Source organism: Pogoniulus pusillus, chromosome 11 (assembly GCF_015220805.1).
Source record: "Pogoniulus pusillus isolate bPogPus1 chromosome 11, bPogPus1.pri, whole genome shotgun sequence".
In the NCBI taxonomy this organism is placed as follows: Eukaryota; Metazoa; Chordata; class Aves; order Piciformes; family Lybiidae; genus Pogoniulus; species Pogoniulus pusillus.
Window position 1 is genome coordinate 21,158,446 of NC_087274.1, and position 19,486 is coordinate 21,177,931.

The following is a 19,486-nucleotide window of genomic DNA, read 5'->3' on the forward strand; positions in this document are numbered from 1 at the left end:
CACCCAGTAAGCTGTATTTTTTTATTATCTAGTCTGTTTTGAATGATACTGGAAAATCTAAAGAGACTCACTGACAAAAACCTTACAAGGAAAAATAGATATCAGATGTTTTCATAATGTTATGAGCTTTGCAGTTACTTATAACTGTTTCACACAGTTATGACTATTGCATTGTTATTATCATCATCATTTTAATAACTGCCTCTTCTTTGTTGCTAATTAATGTACTCTGCAGTTTCACTTACACTTACCTGGTACAGTACACTGAAGTTCCACTTTTCTCCTTAGACTGCTTTTGCATTTCCTAACCTATGTCTATAGTTTATTTATGTGAGACATCATTTTGTTGACAGATTTTTTCCATGTTTGTATCACACTTCACCAAGAGACCACCTATGTTAAGAGAAGACAGCTGAGTTGGTGGGGGTGAATGACACAGATGGAAAAGTCTGAAAAGACAACAAAGTTCTGCCAAGAAAAAGCAGTTTAAAAAATATTGAATTATTATCCATTTCCCGAGTCTTCTTAGTGATCTTTTGTTTCATCTTGTAGGAAAAGATATCCATTTGGAAAAAAAAGGAAAGGTTTTAAACCATGTGAAAATGTTATTTGGAGAAAGACTATACTCACTAGAAGACTGTGTAGCTGCAGCAGTGAGTACTCAGGGACTAAAGCACAACTGAGCTGGACACACTATCTAAGTTTTAGTACTTGCCAGTGCCAGAATCAATTTTCCTGATACCAAATCAGAAAATTTCTCTGTGTGATGATTGTGTAAGATATATCTGAGGTAGATAAACATTACTCTATGTATGGAAAGCTTAAGGCAAAAAATGAAGTAGCTTACACAAAGCCCCAAAGATGAGCAGTGCTGACATCTCTATTAAAATTCTAGTAACTCTCAATTGCCATTAGAGAGGTCCTGCATTCACTGCAGGACTTCTCTAATGGTTTTTGCTGTTGTATGAATGAAAGTGCTTTTTCTTCTTGGAGAAAGCCATTATTTTGAAACAATTGTCCCTTCCTCCCCCCACTCCTGCCACCTGCTAACTATCTCTTTGGCAAAAAAAAGTGAAACTCCAGCTGTGGGAATGCAGAGGGCTGTGTCTTGTTCGAAGAAAATCGCTTCAGAAGAAAGATTGGTGAATGGTTATGAAACTGCAAAGCAGATTCTGACCCACTGCAGAGTCACTCCATAGCTTATCTGCTGGGAGACATGCAACGGAAAACAGCAAAATACAGCTCCTCGTAACCAGACAGCAGATGGTCCCAGATAACTCCCGACAGCAGATGTCGTAACGAACCACTACTTCCTATATCAACACTCTTAACGTTTCTGACTACACTTTTCCTTCCAAGGACTCAAATATCCAAAGACTGGGTTTTGCTGCAGTTGGGTTGATCTTCTCAAAGTGGCCACCATGCCAAAATATCACAGTGTAATTGGCTAAAATGTACACATCTTTGCACGTGGAAAGAACACATTAACATTCTGCCCAATGAGAGGTTACAAACTGGGTGTAAAGTACAGAGAAAGAAAAACAGCCAAAAAGACTCTGTGGGAAGAAATTTAAGGGTCGCTGCTCAGTGTGCTTTTGAAGCATCAGCAATATGAGCAAATTCTTAGCTGAACTGTACTGCAGTCGTACTATAACTGTGCCTTCAGCTGAACTACTTCAAGCAGAAAGCTGGAAGATGTTGTAAACTAAGCAAGGTTATCTTGGGTTAGGCCCTGAAAGAAAATGAATGTGCTGTCACAGCTGGTGCTAGCAATTCATTACATAGCTTCTCAGTGGGCCTGAAGAAAGAAGAATGTAGCTGGTTGTCAGATGGTGCTTGATACTGTAAACACTTTCATTTGGGTAAAACCGATAGCAAGGCTGTGCTGATTTATTGCCTTTAAATATCACGCAATGGATTTTGTAGGTGGATATAGCTTTTACACACAGTTGGGAAAGGAAAAGCAGAATGTCTCTCAGAGTGCCATGTAACTTCGCACTGACTGCAAATGCACTCCAGCTGAGGGAATATTTCCACTCTTTTTTGGAGTGATTTGTTTTGCATTCTATTTTTTTCCAATTGCTGTTTACATCCACAGAGAAAACTAAGAGAGAAGAAAGTCCAAACTGCGTAGTAACTATCACTGTCAGCTCTGTGCATGATACTCTTACACATTATGAGTACGTGTGAAGAGCACTCCAATGCACGAAAAGATCAAGGCTTGGAGTTAGGCATTCAGAACCACCTCTAGTCTATCCGAAGCCTGAAATGCTCTTTGAGACAACTGCACAATTAACCTGGAGTCACAGACAAAGGCTACTATTGCATTCCAAAGAAAAATAAAGCACTCTTTGTTTTTTGCCCCAGACAAGAGGCTAAATATTAAGCTGAATCTAGCCCCTGAATGCATGATAAGAACATGAGAACTGAATGTGAAGGAGAGCTTGTATTTGAAATTCAGGCCAGATATTTTATCCACATGCCCATGTCAACTCCCCCTGTAAAAAATGCCCTTTGCTGTTACCTTGAGCTCCTTTCTTCTTAGATTCACATCTATTCTTGGATAAATTATAAGCATTTTGAGACAGGAACAATTATTTTTCATTAGTATGGCCACTGACCAGACTTAAGTCTTACAATGCCAGTAACTAACAGCATTTCCAGCCCAGTACTTCACGAACCACAAGATTTCAGAGCTCTGTTCTCAGGCTGGCAGCACTTGTTGACCTTTGTGGGCTCCTAAAGGACTGGCACATGCCCTCCTGTGCCCATCAGGGCATGGTGAGCTGCACGGGAGTCAGGTGGCTACAACAGCAGCCATCCTTTGCACAAGTGGGCTTGGCAGCAGCTCCTTGTGGGAAGAGCTGAATGCCCTTCCCTGAAAGGTTTTTAAACGCCAGCTGTGGTGCAAGGGGACGTGGTTTAGCGCCAGACTGGGTAACTAGATGATCTTAAAGCTATTTTCTAACCGATTCCATGATTCTACACAAATCTGAAGAGCGTGAGACTACGACCTCAAGTGCCCCATCTAGTGTGTTATGCAGTTCACTGAAATCCTGTTGGCTTTAGAGTTAATAATTCACCTCGCACTTTCTGGTTTTGAACAAGGTCTTTATTTGCATGGCACAGTGCAGTTTCATCACATCACTTGCAGCTGTTCTCAGCTACTGTCCCCCAGCCCATCCCTCCGGTGAAAGCCTGACCGTTACACACGTTTTTTACACCTCTCCCCTAGCATAAACAGCTCCATTTGTGCCCAGCAACGTGCACAAAAGCAGGCGGCGCTTCGGAGCCCGTCAGAGGAGGGTGCGGAGCGGAGGGGGCCCAGCGCCGCTCGGCTGCCAGCACCCAAGCGGTTAACGACAAGATGGCGCCGCGCCGCCTTCCCCCCGCCCCGCGCGCACAGCCCTCGCGCGGCGGCCTGCTCGCGCCTGTGTCGCGCGGAGATGAGTCACGAGCAGGGGCGCGCCGCGAGGCTGAGGGGAGGCGGCGGGCGCGGAGCGGGGCGGGCGGCGCTGCTGCTGCTGGCGGCGAACATGGCCGGCGTCGCCGACGCCGCTGCCTCTGCCGCCGCGCCGGGCAGCGGCGGAGAAGGACGGCGCGGCGGCATCCCAGAGCAGCAGGACTGCGGCCGAGGGGAGCCGAAGACTCTTTGGGGGAGCAGTGACCCGCGGCCACCTGCCGCCGGCCCGGGGCAGCCGCCTCCGCAGCAGCGAACGGAGACGCTCGGTTTCTACGAGAGCGATCGGGGCAGGAAGAAGAAGCGGAGCCTCTCGGGTGAGGAGTGGCGGTGGGACCAGAGGCCTTGTCCCTCAGGCCAGGATGGGGGGAGAGCAACGAGGGCCCCCGTGCTGTGTTAGCCTCCCACGGGAGACCGGGATGGCCGTGGTGGTGTTTCCCGGGACGGGCGGCGCCTCCGGGGCGCGTCGCCAGTGCTCGGTTCTTACAACGCGGCCCGGAGGGGCCAGAGCCGAGGTGGGTGCCTCAGGCGAGACTGAGGGCGCCGCGGCCGCTCGCCTGTGCAAACTTCGGCCAACGACTTCAAAAAGTGCGCCGGGACCTCGCGGGCCTGAGGAGCGGCAGCGTTCAGCTGCTTCGGTAGCAGGGCCAGGCGAGCGGGAGCTTTTCTGCCGGCTCCTCCGCCGTTGCCTGCCCTTCAGTTTTGTCGGCAAACCCGCCCTTGTCAGTGTAATAAGCCCCTCAACATTGCTGCTTGTGTCCCTGCCTTCCACACGAGCGCGTTCAGAAAGGGGGAACGGGGCCAGTGCAGTCCCAGCGCCCTGTCATGCGGTGTGTTAACAGGTAATCGTCAGGAGATTTTGAAACAACACGGGCATCGTCCACTGAAGTGTAGGTCACCGAAGTTAAGAGTCAGGTTGTTACGGTTGACACCTGCCAAGGACCTTGTCGCACAAGCGGCTTCTGGTAGAAGCAGAGCGACTCAGACCTGGGCCCTGTGTTTGCTGAGCCCCGCGGGCCAGGGGTGCTGCGCTTCGCTGAGCTTCGTTGTTGTAGATCGAGAAACGCTGCACTCTTCTAACTGTTCTTATTGCGCACACCTAACTGCGACTTGCTTCTGCTGTGGAAAATAACGGTGATGTTGGAGCTTGGTGAAGTTGTATACAGATTATCAGAAGTCTTTTAAACGGAGGGAAGTTGCCTAGCTGAGGATTTTGTAGGGGTGAAAAAAAGGATAATATCATGCCTTTTGCTATCAGTCTGCAGCTATCTTGACTTTTCACAGAATCAGTCAGAGTTGGAAGAGACAAGGATGACTTAGTTCCAATCCCCTGCCATGGGCAGGGACATTTACACTTTAGATGGTTATTTCAGGTATCTGCAGGGTAATTTTTGAAAGTAGCCTTGCCTGTTTGTTGGTTGTTGGTTTTTTTTTTCATAAAAGTCAGGCTGTGTGGCAGGGCTGATTTCATCTTGGTACAGTTATAAATAACTTTATTACCACCGTATTCTTAATTGAGTGGCTGACTGAAAATCTGGAAAGTGGTCAAAGTGGTGGTCAAATTTCTGGGCTTTCTGACTCAGTGTTGGCTTGAATGTGATACCATAGGTCTTAACAAATGCATAAAAAGAAATATGAATGAAGATTCAACTTGTTCTGCCAATAATTTAATGCTTTCCTTCAGATTCTGACAGGTGCTGTCTTAGTTTCTGACTTGCCTTATATCATAGGAATTGCAGCATTATTGATTTCAGTTCTGTGGTGATGATTAAAATTGATGTAATTTCTGCAATTTTAAGGAATTAGTATGATTGTAGCATTATGAATTGCTTTGTGATGAAAAAAATAATGATTTGGATACATAGCAGTGTGCCTGAAGGACAGCTGAACAGTTAAAGTGAGGAACTTATCTCTCTGTGTGTGCATGTAAATTCCTAACTATTCTAGCAACTGATTTTTAAATTAAAAATAGTTTAAAATCATTGCCACTCTTCCGAGTCTCCAGGACAAGAAAATATTAGAAGAGCAGGCTTCTTGGTAGAGCAACTAAACATTCAGATTCATTCGATGGTGCTAATATGTTAAATAGTAAGTAGAAGTAGTGATTTTTCACAGCAGTAAGAGGATGAGTACTACACAGAGAAGTTCAGAGAAGAAAGAAACTCTTAAGGAAAAAAATGGTGTGGTTTTAGTCTTAATAACATAACATAGAATCAACCAGGTTGGAAGAGACCTCCAAGATCATCTAGTCCAACCTACCACCCAGCCCTATCCAGTCAACTAGACCATGGCACTGAGTGCCTCATCCAGTCTTTTCTTGAACACCCCCAGGGACGGTGCCTCCACCACCTCCCTGGGCAGCCCATTCCAATGGGCTTGATTGATTGATTCTGAGTGTTTATGGAAGAAGTGTGTATTTAGGACTGATGAGGGTGAATTGTCGCATTTCGGATTAAAGTTCTGATTGTATAACAGCAGGAATTACTGACATGCAATGTATTTCACATTTGCACAAGTTTTCCTCTCCATTTCTGGTTAATGGTTATCTGTTGTGTAGCTATGCACTGAAGTATAACTTAGGTAAATCATTATCTGTTTACCTTGGAGCAATTAGTGGCCTTTCATGTTCTGAAGATGCTTGTGCTTTCCTGTCCTGAGGTACAAGAGAATAAGCATTAAAAGTATGCCATCTGAATATTTAGCCAACAGTCTAAAACTTTCTGATTGCGAAGGAGAGAAACCTGAAGTAGGGAAGGAATCTGAAGTAGGAATTAGAGTGTTTACATGTGTTTTACAAGAAAATGTTACTTTGATAGCAGAATTAAGCTGTTTTTCAAATGTTTTATTACTTTGTCCTGCCTTGGTGTATCATCCTCTTTTTTTGTTTACTGTGTTTTTCCAACAGTGTTTGCCACTGATATTTTTTATGGCTGGCACAGAGCTAGGGCCAGTACAGAGTGGCAGTAAGTGCTCAGAAAGGAGGTGGCTGTCTTCATTGCATCCCCTGTCACTCACTGATTGCAGTCGGTCTGAAACTTCTGTATTGATCAAAATCAATCATGGTGTGTTTGTGTCTTAATATATAGGGCATGAAATTGTAGTCAGGTGGAGGCAGCTTAAAATAATTTGGGTTTTTTTTTTTTCAACAATAGGCCTGTGAACCAGTTTGTTTGAGGTGAGGAATGAAAACAAATAGCTCACTAGTTAGACTCGAGACCTGCAGGTTATTCAGTGGTGGTTGCCCATGTGCATGTGTTTACTTTGCAGGAAACTTCAGTTGTTTCAGATGCATTATCTTTAACTTAGAGAAGGTCAGTTATCAGAGATGGAAGAAAACACACCTGGACAGTTATCAGAGTAGTTAGCTTATGTGTTTGCACTTACAGTTACATCCTTTTAACTTTTAAATTGATAAATAATTGGGAAAACTAAAAAGGTTACAAGTGATAATGAAGAAAGGAAGACTCCAGAAAACAAGTTTTCAATGACTGAACAATGATTTAGTGGAATGGACTTCTGTTCTTTTTCACTGGAATGAACTTTGATTGAAACGTTACATTTAAATATTAGGTTTTCAGCAGTCATTAAACTACATGCTGGTTGTTTGTCTTAAATAAGTACCTTGAAGGTTTACAGTAGCTTTGGCATACTTACTTGAAGTGGTTAGTAATATCTAAATCATCAAAACTACTATCCAAACAAGCTTGTACAAGGGGGCACCAGTTCATGTAGTTTAAAGCAAATAATGATTTGCATGGCTTATTAACAATACATAATGAACCATCAGCCAATGAATTGTTTAGCTGGGATTGGTGTGAACACGGAGGTAAATCACAGTGCTAGACATCCACAGAATGTGGATGCACCACCACAAACTTGAAAATGCACTTTTGTAATCCCTGCAAGTTCTAATCGCACTCAGGACACATGCCCCCCGCCCAAGGTGTGGTGTAGATTTTAAGCACACGCTGGCTTATGTTTGAGCTGATTTCCTTGCTTTAAAATGCATTGTGATGTTATGGCCACTCTTGCAGCTAACGGTCTGCATCTTCAATGTAATGAGTATTGAGAATATGCAATCTCGGACAGTTTTGAGTGAACTCCGCATACATGGCATCTGTACTTGTATTTTTCTCTTAGCAGCTGCTACCCAGGCAGTTTTGCTGATGATGTGTTATCCTTCTCTTCTCCCCCCAATAGTCTGGCATATTGTACCATGCAAGATCCACCCCACCCTGTGATCACTAAACTGGCTAAAATCAGAATTTCCTATTTGTGGGCATAAATGCTCTGTACCTTTTCACCTGCCTGTATAAATAAATGTTTTCCATCTTTTGGATGTTGTATGAACACTAAGAGTTTCTGGTTTTAAATGCTAGTAGTATCCAGAAATGTTGAGCTCCATTGCAGTGTAATGTTTAGTCACTCCAAAAGCATTACCAGGAGGTGGTAATGTTAGACCTTACCAGTGAGTGGTGAAGCTTAAGCTCAAGCTGCTTGTGCTGAAAGCCTGAATTTTCATAATTTCACATTTAATTTCCTTTTGCGTGACTGCTCTGCCCAAAGTCTTTGGTAGAAGCCATATGAATTGGGTAAACATGGGTCAGGCAGCCTCTGAGTTCTCTACCTACAGCCATTAAAATGCAGAATACATGTATGTGCTTGATGGCTTTTTGGTCTTGAAAGACTATGGTCTCACCATCGTGTTTGTACTGTTCATGCACTGAATGAGTTGGGATTGTGTGCCCGTGAACGCTTTGATTTTACAGAAAGTTGTTTTATAAAGGACAGGCTGCTGGTACTGCTGAGAGGGAAAATAACTTTTAAGAAGTCTAAAATAGAGCTTAGTACATTAAAGATCAGATCCACTTAGCACATTGCAGCATAGCTGCTTCAAGTAATGTTTTTGAGAAGTCTGATGAAAATGATTGACTGGGAAAAGTAGCTTGTTTAGTTTGGGAGGCAACAGGGGAATGGGGGAGCACAGGACTCACTTCTTTTATAGCACCTTCCATGCTAAGTTACTTGACATTCTGGTTGTGATCAGCAGAAACCTGCTACCTTAGATGTGCTGTAAATGGAACACGTAACAAGTAACAAAAGTGTAGTGGTCTTTTGCTCTCTGGATGTGATGTCTGAAGTGTCTTCTGCTTGTGTTCTGAATGTAGATCTGTCATTGCTGAGATTCATCAGTGCAGAGCTAACAAGAGGTTACTTCCTTGAACACAATGAAGCAAAATACACAGAGCGAAGAGAGAGAGTATACACGTGCATGCGGATACCCAAAGAACTGGAGAAGGTGAAATACGCTTCAAGATCTGTTTTAATTTAGAGATTAAATCTGCTGCTTTAAAATATTTAAAGAAAATACTTTTTTTTCCAAACACTTCTGCTACTAAAGGATTTAAACTTGTATAATGATTAATTTTCAGTGCTAGTAACTTAAAACGTGCTTTGGGTTTTTTTGCTTATGCCTGCTTGTTGCTGTTATTAACTCATGTCCAGATGATGACAAATAATTCAAATACAAAGATGTCACTGACCCTTAAAGGAATAGTCAGTCAAAAGAAAACTTTTTATAGTAAAATGAAATTTTAATTTAAAAATATTAATTGCTTTAACAATTTTTCCAGTCTAAAAACATTTTGAGGGTGGAAAGGTTTCAGTCCTTAAAAATGCAGTTATGAGTGAGCTTTTATTCCAGAATTTTTTAACCTAATTTTCATAGCCTTCTGTTTTACCTCTTGCCACTGTTTGATTCATCTTCCCTCTCTATTCCACTGCCGTGCCCCTTCCTGAGCCATTCTTGCCACCTCCTTTATGTTAGCTTAGATACAGTTCTGGCACTGCAGTGAGCCAATTCCAATGCTATAATGTAAAAGAGAGTTTTACTGTTTTAACCATGTTGATTTGAGAGGCAGCAGGAAAATGCTCAAGGTTAATGAGTAAGGTTTGTCTAGGTTGCAGCATAATGATAATGCTAAGTAAGAATATCTCAGTTCTACATCGTCTCCATTTTAATTATGTAGACTGTAATATGCCATCTCCAAACCACAGAAATGATTCTAAAAGATCATCACCATGGTTTTTCAATAAAAATTCCAGCATATGAGAATAAATGATTGTGGGAGATAAAAGTAATTTACTTAGGCTCCCCTTCCCACCCAGACCAGCTCTTCCTTTCCCATCAGCAGTGCATACAACTTTCACATGTTTATACTTATTTATTGTAGATATCTAGGCCTGCTTAGATGTCACAAGTCTTAATTGTGAAGCTAGTTAAGGTTCCTTCTTTAAGTGATTGTTCTTGCAGGAAAAAATGCTAGTTTATAGTGTGACAGAAGCATAGAAGTATGTGGCTAGAGTCCCAGTCAGGTAAATCTTAGGTACACTCAAAAAGCAGATAAAGAAGGAATGTCATGTGGGGAGAATCTAGTTTGTAAAAGCTTTCTAGTTACAGAGTTTAGGTGTAGTTTAATTACAGAATTGCTTGTTTGGTGGCTATAATGAAATTAACTGTCTCTGGAAATTAAGCATCTAAAACATTTCAATTGAGGGCAACTGGAAGTTTCCTATTTTATATTATTCTTTGTATGAAAAGAGTGGCTGTTCTCAGAAAGAGAACTACCATGGCTGTAATTAGCTATGCAGTGAAAAAGTACCTAAGGCTAAAAAAAAAAGGCATCTTACAAAGGAGATAGGCAGAAAATAGCTGTGCAGATGTACAGCTCTATTTCTTTCTCGGGTTAAAAACATTAACTTCTGTAGCCTTAGAAGAAAGTCACCATTGGGAAATGAGCTGCAGTTGTATTCAAGTGCAATTTGTCTTTTCGAGTTAGTTGAGCCATGGAAATCTGCAAAATCTTTTGCTGCTTGGATCTGGTGGTACAAAATTTTTCCTGAATAGTGTTCCAAGTGCATAGCTTGCTATTTTTCTTGCAGTTCAGCTGATTGAACATGTGAGAGTGTTTTGCTTATTTAGTTAATTAGTCTTATGTAAATTTAGTTTTCATAAGATAATTCTTTAGAAACGTTTTGTAATTCTTTATAAACAACTTAACATAGTTCTGTTTTCTTTTTGTAATGTAGTTAATGTTTTTTGGAATCTTTTTGTGCCTGGATGCTTTTCTGTATATATTCACCCTGCTTCCATTGAGAGTGTTTCTGGCGATGTTCCGGTTCATCACTTTGCCTTGCTATGGCTTACGGTAAGTTGATTGAAGAGAAAGGTGTTGATACACTTAAATTGTGTTTCTCTGTTTATACATATGCTTATTTTTATGACTTTAAGTGCCGTTTGAACTACTAGCAACTTCCTCCACTGTAAAAATACAAGTTCTGGTCTAAACTAGCCAAAGCAAAGGTGTGTGTAAGACCTTTAAGCTTTTCTACCAGTCACTAACTGTCATCATTGCTTCCTTCAGACACAATGGTCAGATTGCAACACCACTTAGACATATTGTGGTTAGTAAAGGACAGAGATCTAACGTTACCCTATAGTTTTATTCTTTTATCTAACGTCTATTGGAACAGCATTTTAGGATTTCTTAGATTTGAGTTTATGGTTTGGCTCAAGATCTTTTGATAGACTCTTTGATACTGAAACAAAGGATTGATTTATTTTTGCTACAACAAAAAAAAAAAAAATACAATTTCCATAGTAAACTCTGCCCAAATAATCTGGCTATAAAATGCATTATTTTCTTTCCTTCAAAGAGTATTGATTGGATGGGACTAAGTACTCTGAGTAATATTAGCAAATTTTATATCTTAGCCCTTTGGTTTTTTTTGTTCAGATCAATACTAAGAAGTTTTAAACATGTAGGATTTTTAGTTTGTTTTTCTGATGTAGGCACCAAAAATTGGATAGAATTAATTTCATTCATAGAAGGTGCTACTCCACAGTAATGTTGATTATTTAAGCCTTAAGTTTAGCCTATATAAAAAGGAGTACTTGTATTGATTGAATTTTTCCTTGAACAACTAAGGACTTTGGGCTTTAAATTTTGCATTTCTCCAAACTTGTGTGGTGTTTTTTTTAAGTTGAGTTGCTTCTATTTGCTTTTTAAAGAGTTTTTATGTGATGTGCTTTTAGATGTGTAGCTTAGACTGTGTTCTTATTGGAGCAAATGTTAGTCATGTAATTAAGTACTAAGCTGAAATGTTTGGACTTCGGCCATACTTATCGTAGTCACTAGGTGGCACTCTGCAGTATCGTGCTGTTAACTTTGGGCTGAATCTCAGATTATGTGAACAGTTTTCCTAGCTGTGTTGAAAAGGAAATATGCCTGCTATTTATTTTTAGTTTCACGAGTCAAATGGTGTACCTATTTGTAAATACTTGTATGGATGCTATTGCTAAAATGCTAAATTTCAGGTAAATTTGGATATTGCTTCATATACTAAAGATATCAGTACTGAAAATATCATATGTACTCAGATGAGTATATGTATGTACATTAACCGTGCAGTGTTAAAACTTGGTCTGCTTGCTTGATAGTATTTTTCATGTGTGAGGAAGGATAAAATCCAGTTTAATCTGCTTAGCTCTGTTAACTTTAAAGAAATCTTAGGTAAAATGCAGTGAAACTGAGATTATCTTGTGAAGAAGGCTTTGAAGCAGTTTCTTTTGTCAGTTTCCTCAAATGGTTTTGGATCTTGCTATTTGCTTAGGCTTTGTTTAATTCATCAGTGTTTTAAAGTTGGTGACTCCTCACTGACAGGTTCACAGTTCGTGTGTATAGGATGCAATGGCATGCTTTCAGATGTAATGGGTCTTGGGTTTTTCCCCACTTTGCTTTTTGGGTATTTTTTGGTTTTCTGTGGTTATGCTGATTTGATTTGTTATGTCAAAAAAAAATTGGCTTTTTCCTGTTGCTCAGAAAAATCTATTTTTATGTGTTTGCGACAAAATAAGAGTTCAAGAAATAGAACATATGTGATTATCAAAGGTACTTACAAAGCAGGTGGCTGTTTATCTTTTAGCTTGCTCTTTTTCACAAATGTCAAGTAAGTGTCTCTTAAGACATGACTAGTTGTTTTTTGAACCTGACACATCATATTCCATTCTGTGTAGTAAATAAAAGTGCTCCTCCCTTCATCTTGACTTTTTTCTAAACATCTGAGTGGTGATTGAGCAGTGAGTGTTCTGTCTCCCAGTTTACTCTTCATTTATTTCCTCATAACTCTTTCTCCTCTTTTCAGTATAGAAAAAGATTTTATTACCTATTATTTCTTTAAAACAATAGAACCACATTCTGTGTAAGATGGGCTAATTGCTGTCTGAATTTGTGTGTAGGGGAAGCCTATTCCACATGTTGTAATACGTCATTTTAGAGGGCTCTGAAGAGGAACAAAGAGTAATGTATCTTAAAAGAATTTGTTTCCTCTTTTTGCCTAAACAGTGTATGTGCTTCAGTTTGACTGCTGGGTCGTCATTCCTCATCACTTGATCTCTCCTTTTGAGTAAATTTAGTTCTGTGTATTTGTCAGAGCTATATTTGTGTTAACACAGCTGCTTTAGAGAGAGACTTGAAACTTTTAAAACTTCAGTCAGAAGAATCCAAGAATCTGTCATTAAGGAAGTTAAACATTGGTTAAATTGCTGTGGCCGAACTGGCAAAGACTGAATCATCAGACTGTGGTGGTTTTGGCAGGTGTAACTTCACTGCTGCTCTGCTCTGTAAATAGCAGGGTGCTCTTAAAAAAATTAACAAACACTTCACAAAATGAAATTACATCATCTGAAATTATGAACAGCAAAAAATCAAAATTGGCTCTGCTGCATTTTATCCCAAGTCAATGAAAAAAGGTTCCTAAATTATGGTCTTTGAATCTTGTCAGCTACTCTCATTTTATTAAAATATTACTTGGCAACATAAAAAGCACATCCTTGCTGGAACAAGCACATCCTTGCTTCTCTCTAAGGCAGAGAGAAGTGGATCTGGAGGAGTTCTCTTCAGAATTACAGTCCTTGATGATAGGTGTCTAAAACTAACTGTATCTGTGGTTGAAAGGTACAGTTGCCTTTTGAAATTCAAGACACTTTTTTTTTTTTCTTCAGTACCACCTTAGACTCAGCGATTCTGGACAAATTTGTACCCCACTTTTTTTTTTTAAAGCATTTTTATAGAGCTAGATTTTTGGGGGTCGTTGAAAATACATTGAGCACCAGTAAAAGCTTTTGTGGGAATGTAGAAAAGCTTCTGTATTATTTGGAAAACACCATAATATGAAAGCTGAAAATATGTTAGTGAAATTGTGATGGGGCTCCCAACTTAATTATGCTTAAAGGCATTTTACATCTTTTCCACAAAGCAAGTAGGGACTTATTACAGAAAATGAGATGTTTTTTCTCTGAATTTTAGTTTCCTCAAGAAAATACAGAAGCATATTTTAAAATTTTCTTGTATGTGAATACCGATTGGCTAGATCTTTACATTTTCTCCACGTGGAAATAGATACAGATTACACACATGTTCTGTGTTTTTCTGTAACCCTGCTTTCTTCTAAATTCACTTATTTCACAGAGATCTTGTTGACAGTAGCATCATCAACTTCAGATGTATTAAATATGCCTCTTAAAGTTCCTCTTGCCTTCTCATGAAGTCACACGTTTACACTTTTTAGTAGGAAATAAGTAAAACAACATTACTTTCAGAAAGAAACTGTAGGAAGAAAGCGTATCAGGAAGAAACCTCACAGCAAACCAACCAAACAAAACACATACACTGGCATTCTTACTATGGACATTCTTTCTTTGTTTGTATTATCAGATTATTTCATAAATTTGAACCCCTGATGAACACTTAATCCTAAAACTAATTTATCTTTCTAAGGGCCATAGCTGTCAAATACATAAACTTCCTACTGTTGAGTTCACTAGACAGCAGTGTAGCTGTACACCAAAATGTGTGGCTTTCTACCAGCCAAAGGCAGGCAGTTGCCTTCAGTATTCTCTGCAGTAACCACTCAGATCAAGTACTCCTTTCTCCTTTCCATAACAGTGCGTAGTGTAGCAACATTACAACCTTCTCTTTCTTTCTTTCTTGTAAATCAGACGGAAGGGAAGAGCACTTTCACTTCCTTTATAGGATGGAATGTGGTGTCACAGGGATTCCTCCTTGGTGAGTAAATCCTGATTTTTCTTTTACGTTCTGTGCTGTCAGCCAAATTTACACATCTCCATGTAATCAGTAAAAATACTGATTACAGACAAGTAGTACAGCTAAATTAACCAACATACTTCAAAGGAGAAACCAACACATGGAATTAGTTCAGTCTTGTTTATGGTGGGTATATTTCCATCTGTAACTCTGCATTAGTGTGGAAATAGGATGTGATCTTAATGTGTATAAAACATGTTTATTTACATAGATTGCCTTTGGACAAGATCAGCCCAATTTAAACTAGGGTATCTTGGAAAAACTATAGCCCCTGCTGTACTTGTAGTGCCTTAAGCTTTTTTAACATTTATTCTAAGTAATACTTCAGCCAGGTTCTGAACTATTTTTGTGTGTACTTCAAGCAGGTGTTCTTGTAAACTTTGATGTAAATTTTGTGGAGTTCTGAGATTTCTTTGTTGGATATCTTTGTATTAGGCTCAAAGTTGATTCTCTCTGTTAATCTTTGTGCACTTCAGCATATGTTCATTTACTGACTTCAGTTAGTTGATTCTGTTATTAAAAATACAAAAGCTTAATGATAGCTAATTCTACTAGTCACTTTTTTGAAACTTGGTTTTTTTATTTATTTTGAGACAGCTCTCATCGAGGCCTAACAGCAAGGTTGGTTTCATTTAATTCTTAGCATGGTCTCGTGCTTTGTCTTGTGCATGTAGAGGCTTTTCATTCATGCCATCTAATCTTGGCAAGCAGAGCTCTCTGTATCTTAGGAGCCTTATTTGGGACTTAATTTTAATGAGAATTTTGTGTATCTCGGTTTTACAATGGTGCAGTCCTGTGTGCTGTAAACTGTCTATTTTTAAGGTCTCAAACTGTGTGTTAGATTTGATCAAAACATCTTTTCTTCCAAAAGCCAAAACTAATTCCAAACATGAGCATCATTGTAGAAAAATATTTTTAATAGATGACTTTGTGTATTTTGAATTCTATTCATGTGTAGCTGTATGGGAAAATACTTAAATTTATGTTGTTTTTCCTGATGTCTTTACTTGGTATGCTAACAGAAAAATCTCCTCTTATATGTTAATCTGATCATGCTTATCAGGTCTTCGTATACAAAACTCATACCACTATTCCTCAGTGAAGCATACATTCAAGAATTAAGAGTTTGATCTAGATGAAATATCTACATGTAAACCAAAATCCCATAGCACAATTCCCATACAAATCTCTGATGTAAAAGCAGAGAAGGAAAAGATACCTCAACAAAACCTTAGACCACCATTTCAATAACTGAAATATGTTACTAATTAATAGAAAACCTCGGTGGTTGTCTGTTTCAAAATGTTACTATTGAATAAATAGCACGTTTAGAAAAAGCTTACTATGAATACTTGCTCAAACTTGTAAGCTCGATGCTAAAACAGTTCTTCAGTGCATTATTAGCCAAAAAATAAAATTATGCAAAGTGGGTTTTTAATGTGAAGTAAAATAACATTTATAGAAATAATATTGTTACCATAAGAGTTTAAGTGTATAGGCATGCAGGTGGTTAATTTAATTATTAAGATTGAAGTGTTAATTTAAATTGTTATTGCAGTGATAGTGAGTTCATATATTTAAGTTACTATATCTGTCCTGAGATGCATTTTATGTTCCAGTTGGTTTAACCACTTCAATAAGCAGGGGTGGTTAAAGCCCTTGTTTTTTTTCAGAAGTCAGTCACTTACACATGAGCTGTTTGTGATTTTTAACACAATAAAATCAAATAGCAGTAAACTGTGATTAATTTTCAATAACGCTATATTTAACGTTAAGTAACTCTTAATTGTATGGCCATCAGAACAAATAAGGCATTGGTGAGGTAGATGCCAATACCTGGAGCTGTTTTGCAGCTTTAGTAACCTGAAGGAAAAATGCTGTGAAGCCCAAGATGCAGTTCACTTGAAACAGCCACAGATAGTTGCTGTGGCTAGATAGCATGAGCCTTTGGGTGGCCATAACCCTTAGGAATGATTGAACCTAATATGCATCAACCAGTAGATGGAGACAGAACTCTTTGATACTGTATGAGATGTGGCTTATGGCCTTTCCAGTGTGGTGGTCAAACAGACCTTGAAAATGACAGTCAGGTAACTAGTTCCTTGAACTTTCCCTTGTCCACAGAGATTGATTATGGACAGCACTGTTTCTGACACCGTTTTTTTTTTTCTTTTTTAAGTGTCTTTTTTATGTGCATCTTGACATAAGAGTCACTGTTTATTTTGTAAAACTTAGAGTGTGTTTTCTCTCAAACGGGACATTAACAATCAGGAAAAAAAAATTTAGATCCACATTATTCCTAAAATGTATTGAACAAATTTTGAGGTAGACAGAATATTTGGTAATATTCTAATTGGATAGTATTTTAGTATTATGGAATAAGAAAGTAAATTTTCCTGTTCATAAGGGAAGGTGCCTGGTTTTAGCTTTCTGAAGGGGGAGGACATACACAGATCCTGTGGTTTTCTAAACAGAGGAAAGGCTTGGATTCATGCTTCCTAATTGTGGCCCATGAAGTGGAAAACTTGAAGTGTGATGAGTATTAAACCTTGTGCTTATAAATCATGTTAAAGAATCATAGAATGGTTTAGGTTGTAAGGGACCTCAAAGATCACCTAGTTTGAACCCTCCACCATAGGCAGGGACACCTTCCACTAGAACAGGTCGCTCAAGGCCTCATCCAGCCTAGCCTTGAACACCTCCAGGGCCAGAGAATCTACAACCTCCCTGGGCAACCCATCCCAGTGTTTCACCACCCTCATTTTAACAAACTTCTAAAAGACTAAGAGTAATGTTTTCCTGTAGCAGACCAGTTTTCTGATTCCTGGTTCTTGGTCACTCTTAGGCAGTGTACTCTGCATTTTGCTGTCGTTTCCCTTGGTGTTGTCTCAGTCACTCTGATAAGCGTTCAGCTTGGCGTGCTTCTTCTTTTGTTAATTGATTGGGCTGAAACAGAAGCATGCTGTGGTGGGATAGGGAGGTATAGTAGTAAGGCTTGCACATCACTTTCTTATATTAAAATGAATAGTGAGCTTGCGTGTCCCCTTAAGCATGCATTTGTCTAATTATATTTGGAGACATGAGGGTTTATTTCAGTGAAGATGTTCTCTCAATTAGTAGACATAATGGTGAATGCACCCAAAGGCTGAGGAGTTTGAACATCTCATTAAGTACATGCTTTAGAATACTGAAGTCCCCGCATGTGTTTTTTTCTGTCTTATCTTAATTTGCTGGTTAGTGTTCAAGTGTGATTGAGTTTCTGCAGAGGAATGCCTTGGATTTTCACTCTTGAATTCATGCAGATTGAATGATCTTCTTGTGTTTAAATAACTTGGTGTATACAGCAGTAGTAACAGTAAAGCATTAGAAGATTTTGTGTAATGGATAAGAAGAGTGGATAAGCCTTATTCTTTACTATTAAGGTACTTTGATATTTTAAGAATCACAGAAATTCAATTTAAAACCTTGATTCCTTGGTAGTCTAGTTGGCACAGCTAAATGTGGGAACTCGAGGCTTAGCATAATGAAACCATTTGTAAAATTCTGAAAAGAACGTCTTGGAGAGAGTGACTTGAAGCAAGAGTGTTAGAAATACCAATGGAATAATGGCAGAAAATAGTTTTAAAAAACCACAACAACCAGCCAAACAAACTAAGCCAAAAAACAAACCCAGAAATAGTGACTCTTAAAGTGCACTTGAAGGATAATTGCCCAGAATGTGGGTGTTTACTGATTGGACATATGAAAGTTATAATTGAAATGGTATTAATCTGTATAATCAGCTAAACTGTGAAATAATTCACACAACATTATTCCTAGAATTCAGTGGGATAATAGAGGAACTGCACATTGGACAAAGGTTCTCATGGTGCTGTTTTTCAAGAATGGAGTTCACTAAACTGAGAAAGTATTAACACTTCATCACTTCATTAACTAGTGCAGCATTGCTTTTATGCCTGGACAGCTTTGGAGGAAAAGACCAACAGATTCCTACAGAAAGATTCTACTTCCTTGTGGTTTATAACTGGGATGATTAAATGTAAAATAAGACTGTTGTTACATTCTCCATTGTTCTTCTTTTCTCACTCCTGAGGAAAAAAGAACCCATAACTAAATCTCATGTGAAATCTTTCCCTCCATATTCTGTCACATTTCATGCACAACTGTAAAAATACAGTCTTTTGAAATGAGTTCAGCTGTTTCATCTTCTCATAACTCTGTTTAATAGTTTCCAGAGTTTCCATCTCAGTATTGTATAGTTTTTACCTCTTTGCTCTCTGCTTCCAAATGAGATACCGAGTGCTTTACCAGCACTATGCTATTTTCTTGCTAGCAACTTTGGATAGTTCTTATAGCTTGGCTGTTATGGGCTTTTTTCTTTGGTATTTTTTGTGTGGATGTATACAAAATTATGAATTTGTATGTGACATTGATCATGAGTTCTCATTCCTTAGTGATCCAGATAGTTCTCAAAGTACTTGGCACTGAATAGTTACTGGAGACAATAAATAGAAATATATCTTGATAAAAATGAATGCAGAAAATGTAATAGGTGTGATGAGTGGACAAAAGCTTTTTATGACAAGCATGAAATCACATCAGCCTGTCTGTGTTTATATGTATTAAGCAGTTTGATGCAGAGGGTAAATGATTTTTGAGCCTGATCAAATACTGAAACTGCAATGCTTGTTCTCACTGAACACCAACTACCTCCCTACCTCACCCAAAGGTGACAAATCTTTAGTCTTAATCCATTTATTTAGTTTCCTTGTCTTTGTAGGACATAATCATCTTCAGTGCCACACCTCAAAATCCTTCTGTAAATGTTAATAGCCAAGAGTGTTAAAAGGATTCTGCTGCA

At 39.1% G+C, this 19,486-nt stretch overlaps 1 protein-coding gene across 4 annotated transcripts in view; it reads left to right on the forward strand.

Annotated features, from left to right (window-relative positions):
* Positions 1 to 2,975: 2,975 nt before the first annotated feature.
* TAPT1 (transmembrane anterior posterior transformation 1) overlaps positions 2,976 to 19,486 on the forward strand; it is a 39,835-nt gene continuing 23,324 nt past the window's right edge. The window contains exons 1-4 of one of the 4 annotated variants that reach the window (XM_064151386.1): positions 2,976 to 3,777; positions 8,629 to 8,759; positions 10,550 to 10,668; positions 15,223 to 15,246. In XM_064151386.1, the coding sequence (XP_064007456.1) occupies positions 3,447 to 3,777; positions 8,629 to 8,759; positions 10,550 to 10,668; positions 15,223 to 15,246 (605 nt within the window). In that variant the 5' untranslated portion in view covers positions 2,976 to 3,446. Of the gene's footprint in view, positions 3,778 to 8,628; positions 8,760 to 10,549; positions 10,669 to 14,519; positions 14,587 to 15,222; positions 15,247 to 19,486 lie in introns of those variants that run through there. The other 3 variants (XM_064151387.1, XM_064151388.1, XM_064151389.1) reach the window with 3 other exon arrangements.